At 37.9% G+C, this 5,857-nt stretch overlaps 1 protein-coding gene across 1 annotated transcript in view; it reads left to right on the top strand.

Moving 5' to 3' along the window:
- The window catches only part of FOXP2 (forkhead box P2), a 346,539-nt gene that overhangs the window by 152,083 nt on the left and 188,599 nt on the right, over window positions 1-5,857 (top strand). The window contains exon 3 of the mRNA XM_017733112.1: window positions 4,072-4,249. Within this exon, the coding sequence (XP_017588601.1) occupies window positions 4,082-4,249 (168 nt within the window). The 5' untranslated portion in view covers window positions 4,072-4,081. The remainder of the gene's footprint in view (window positions 1-4,071; window positions 4,250-5,857) is intronic.

Genomic DNA, 5,857 nt, shown 5'->3' with positions numbered 1-5,857 from the left:
CGGGGCCGTCCGCACCGCCCGGGCCTGGCAGGGCACGACAGACCCCGCGAGCCGGGCGTGACACACACCCTATCATAAACAGAGCAGGTCTAATTGCGGCACGGCGCGCTATCCTGCTATTTGTACAAATAAAAGACCCCGTCTTGATGCAAAATAAACACAAAAGCGCTGTTGTGACTATAACAGGGAGTCATATACTAATTTATATAATAAGTGGTTGTGCACGTTTTATTCAAGATTATGGCTGCAAGAAATGGCATGAATTGCTGGGTGTGTTTAATGCTGGATTATAGCAATTTGAAACATGTCAAACACATGGCTAATGCCTCATGCTTCACTCATTCTTGCGTAAACCTGCATAGCCACCATCCATTATACCCTTGGTAACAACACAATTCTGCAAGTAAATATTGTTACACTAAGTAACCTTTCAATTCAAGTTGTTTAGGAAGAGAAAATGCAATCTTGTGCAGTCAGTTCCAGTGTCAGTTTAATGTTTCAAAAGGGAAGTGGTGTAGAGAATAAGTATCTGTACAGTGACTTGCCGGCCTAAAACACACACGCGTGCACGTGCGGGCGCACGGGCACATAGAAAATGTCCAGTCCACTGCAGGGGAGAAAAGTAAAACTGTAGCTTCTAACTTAACAAGGTGGAGTGTTTCTTTTTTTGGTGTGGGTGATAGCTTGGCTACTGTGGCAGGATTCGGTATTCAACCTGCAGTGGAACCACGCGCTAAAATGATCTACAATTTCACTCTCTTGTAGACAGCACCAAATATTTCCCCCATACCTTTGTTTAAAATACTGGGTAGCAGAGCTTATATCTCACCTTTGGCACCAGGAGCTAGAGAATCACAGCAGAAGTAGGTGCTGGTGAATGTGTCTGTGAATGTGGGTGCGTGTGTGCCTGTGTAGGCATGCTCATGACTGACAGCGAGTGTGACAGCAAGAGAAAAGAGAAGGATTAGAAAGTATGAATGTGTATAAATGTGTGTAAACAGGGACCTGTATATTTTTTCTTGTCCTATTTGAATTACCAAACTTACTGCCTTAGTATCTGGCTGATACCTATGTATTTCCTTTGTATTTATTTATGATTATTTTGGTAACAATCTGCACTACTGTTGTAAAAACAAGAAAAAAAGTACATTAGTTTGCTTAGTGAGATGTTGCAGGTTCAAATTATTTTGCTACCAATAACTCAAGTTACTGATACGTAGACATCAGAAATGATCCTCGTTTAGATGTTTTCAGTGCTTCAGTTTGTGAGGATTTAGAGTTGATAGTACATACACACACAAGTGTGTAGATTCACGTGCATATGCAAGAGAAAAGAAGGAAAACGAAAAAGATTCTGTGCTCTTGCTTTCTCCAGCAGCCCTTTTTCAGCTGCCGACAGTGAGGAGAGGGCTGAGGACGACCAACACAGTGCATTACTCAAGCCAAAGTTTTAGAGTTGTTTTTAAAAATAGCATTTTAAAACTAGAAAAAAACCCCACACTTTATTTTTAACATAAAATTACAGGGTCTCTTTTGTCTTCATAAAAATACTTCAGTATTTCTTCCACTTCACTTCGAAATAAATTGCCCTTTCTAGTATTGTTACTCTGTAGTTTCATTCTGTCTGTACCCAGCTGTTGGATTGGATTTGTTGTTTTCTATTGCCAGAGTAGTGTTACTGGTCATGTTACGTTAAAGCCGATTCTGCTGGCTCACAGGCACTTTAACTTTAAATGTAGAGCCTGAACTACACTCTGGGGCTTTGCAAGGATACAAAATCCACAAGACAGAAAACCCTCTGGTTAATATGAACTGGAAGACATTTAACCCTTCTTTGCTAATTGTAATGAAGCAGTCAGAGAGATGTAAAAACAGGAGGGATGATGTATTTATTTATTACTTTTCTGGGTGTTTTGTAATGTTTTGATTATCTAACATTTACACCCCTTTGCCCTTTTAATGTGCCTGGCTAAATGTACCAGTGTTATTGTCTAACGTTTGAATTTGTAAAAGATGAACCTGTCTGTTGGTTAAATCTTTGTTTGACTAAAAGAGGATTAACGTTTGAATTTCCCAAATTTCCAAATCCTTGTAACGATACAGCTGATGAAGTGTTTTAAATAAATTTCCACTCTGATATACATGTCTTTTTATTGAAAGTAAATATTGTAAAAATCAGAAAGGGCTGTCTGCTTCCACAGTTGTGGCATACCCGCATTAGAATTTTCATATAACTACTAAGGGCAATCAGACCCTTTTCTCTGAATATTTTAAACATTGTACATGTAAAATTTATGCCTAATTTGAATACTTATTAGCTGCCTAATCTCAGAAAAGAGTATTAGCTTTGTTTTTGCCTTGTAAAATTCATCACTGCTTGTATCACATTTTCCATTTCTATTATTTCTCTTCGCTGATGTTCATAAGTGTTTCAGAAGGACTGTTTCTTCATAAACACATCTGGTGCTGCTGTTGTTTACTGGGCTATAACAGCTGCCCTCCTTTATTTTAACTGTGTTTGTGTTTAGGTTTTTTGCATCCTGTTTATTTCTGACCAGATCATCCTTAAATAACTCATCTTTTGCTATTTTAAAATTTTTTCACACAATGTATACTTTCACTTTATCGTGTAGGAGCTTGTTTGTGGTAACTCATGCTGCATTTTAATTAATATCCCATGCACATAGTTGAAGTTGTAATGATCCTTTTCCTGCTGTGCTTTTTTTTTTTTTCTTAAGGAAGGGCAGTTGCTCATACTTTGCAAGGGAACAAATAGCTAAGTTAAATAATTAGGCTAAACAGCAAGCTTTATTTCCTTTTCCGAGTTTGCTTACTCATCCCTCTCCCTTCAGAGGTGTTTTTTAAAATCACAGCTCAGCCAGGTTGTTGTGAGGACTCTTGTCAGTAGGTTGGGAGTGAGGATGAAGGAAGGGAGCTCCATTCTGACCCTGCAAGAGCAGGAGAGGACTTTGGTGGCTCTGAGAAGAGACGCTGACCTTTCCATATTACAGATACAAAATGCGCCTTGAAATTCTGGTTTGTAAGGGCACGTTGGTTCTTTATTTACTGCAAAGATTTCAACTGATCTTGGCAGGACATCTCATTGCTATCCTGAAAGTACAGTATATTTATGCAGTGAAAATGATAAAACATTTATTACTGTAGAGAAGGTAATATGCATAATTTATGCTGTTTTTAGCACAATCATTAGTGATATTCTTGATAGATTTTATTTCCAGCTTTCATATCTAATACATGCCTGGAAAATTAATTTTATATCTTTCATTTATTTGCCTATGTTAAAATTGAGTTTTAAGTCATCTTCAAGTGAACAGTTTGATTGCTGCTCATGCATAAGCTTAATTACTTCCCAGGAAGGACAGTATTAAATGTTTTAAATGTCAGAAAAATAAATGAATATCAGCCGTTTGATTAAAAAAATAGGCAATATCTGACGTGTTTGCAGCAGGAGCTTTTTCTTAAAATGCCTCGGAGGCAAAATTTTATTTAGTCACAAAAAAGGAGAAGCCCATTATACTATTTATCATTGGTTGATACCATATGATTTGTAACACCCTTACAAAATTTTAATTTTGTATGATTAGCTGTGCATCATTAAACAACAGCCTTGCATAAGATATGCTGTAAAATTCTGACAGAATCAAGATAGTGAATATTTTAAATAAGGCTGTATAGTCATCCATGGTTGTCAAAGCTAGATAATAGGAAATATAGAGCAGTGTGTGAAATCGTGCTTTCACTTAAACTGGTTTTATAGGTAGACTTTAAAACGTAGTTGTTCATAAATGCTATTGACCATGCTGCGTGCATGGTGTGTTATTTTGGCCATTAAATGTAAGCACACAAAGCTTGCTTATAGAAATCATAATTCCAGTGATTAGCAGCTGTATGAAAGCAGAGTTTGCATTGCATTTCTTGGTAAACGGCTCTGCGAGGCTTTTTTCTTCTTCTAAAGATGCTGTCTGTGTAATTGGCAGAGAGGGACATCTTGATAATGGAAGTGTGAAGGTGTAACGCGCGTGTTAATTGATACTTCTTAATCACTTTTAGGTATTAAGTCATGATGCAGGAATCTGCGACAGAGACAATAAGCAACAGTTCAATGAATCAAAATGGAATGAGCACTCTAAGCAGCCAATTAGATGCTGGCAGCAGAGATGGAAGATCAAGTGGTGACACGAGCACTGAAGTAAGCACAGTAGAACTGCTGCATCTGCAACAACAGCAGGTAAGTTTGTTTTGTTTCCTGTTTGTTTTTAAACAAATAAAGGGCTGTTTTCAGAGGGGCACTTTTTCGGAGACCCTCGGTGTGTGCTGAATGTGGAGTATCGTGGAAGTGAAGAGCATGGGGCATTATTTGTTGTTGTTTTAGTGCACGATAATGCTGAAATGCAAGGATCCCGTTCTTGTGGCAGCAGCATCTTGCTGATATGGCTGCATGCCACCACGCTTGCCTGGTGATTAAAATCCCGCAGCGTATTTATAAAAGTTGTGCCGAAGCCTTGCAGTGCATGTTTTCAGGAGCTGTTAGTTTACTGTGCGATTCGGGCGCGCAGGACATGGTGCGGGGTTTTCCACCAGAGGGCCACATTACTTGAGACTTCGCTTCGATTGCAATGAATTGTGCCAAAGTCGGAGCTGGGCAGTGAAGGGACCCTAGTGAAGGGACCAGAGTGACTTTTCTCAGTAAAGGCACTTTGCTGTCGTAGGTGTAATTAAAAAATGCTGGTTAGTTCAAAAGCACTGAAATAAAAAAGACAGTGTTCCTGTCTGTGTGTGCTTGCATGGGTGTGAGTGTAACATGGATGTGTAATTTTGAAAATATGGGAAAAGAGAGAAGCAGCTTTTCTGTAGGTCTGTTTCCATTCTCACTCTGAAAACATATTTTTTTAAGTTTGTTTGTGTTCCCAACAAGTTAATGGAGAACTGCTGTTACGTTTAAAATTGTAAAATTCAGCCGTCCGTTGGCTACTGACACCACCTAATTACAAGATGCAATCCATTAATTTTTGTCACCGTAAGATTTCCTTTTAAAACCTGAACAAACAGAACTCCTACTTTGTCTACCTAAGGAGTTGCCTCTCCATCAGGGAACACAGACTGTACTAATGCAGTGAAGCCCAAACTGTTTGGTAAACAGTTGGGGTCTGATTCTGCACAGTGCCCAGTACCTGCTTCAAACTCGTGAAAGTCTTTGCTCCCTCATCCTTTCATTTGCTGAGCCCACTCAGCACCTTTGGAGTTCAAACCCTTAATTTTAAATGCTGAGGTTTTTCGTTACAACATCAGGTATTGTATTAATAGAAGGAAAGTTGTCTTCTGTTACAAAAAATATTATAAAAATGCTGTTTTATAGAAACATGTTTTAACATGATAGATACACTACATGTGTACGGGCCTCTGAAATAACAGGTCATAATAGCTCTTAAAATTGAATCATTCTTGGTGCTGAATTAAGCAGTGCACACTAGCTACATTTCTAGTAAAATATTTTAAATAGTGACAGAAAATGTGGAAGAAGGAAATGGATGTAGATTGAAATATAAATAGTTCTTAAGGCTTAACTCTGTGCCTTGCTTCAAATTCAAGTGTTTTCTGTTTTAACAATTGAGCAGTATGACAGTCTGAAGAAATACAGGTTTCAGTGTCTTCATTATGTTCTTAGCAGGTTTCTACCTCTCTCTAGATATACTTTTATGTGTATATATATACCTTGTGTTTTTATACTCTTTTCATAGAAAACTGCATGCATACAAATAGATAAAAAAATTCAATTTGTTTTCATTGAAAATCATGTCATCATCTTTATTCAGGTGTTCAGATTATAAAAGAATTT

Source organism: Corvus brachyrhynchos, unplaced genomic scaffold (genome assembly GCF_000691975.1).
Source record: "Corvus brachyrhynchos isolate BGI_N302 unplaced genomic scaffold, ASM69197v1 scaffold32, whole genome shotgun sequence".
NCBI lineage: Eukaryota > Metazoa > Chordata > Aves > Passeriformes > Corvidae > Corvus > Corvus brachyrhynchos.
This window is presented reverse-complemented; position numbering and strand designations above follow the sequence as displayed.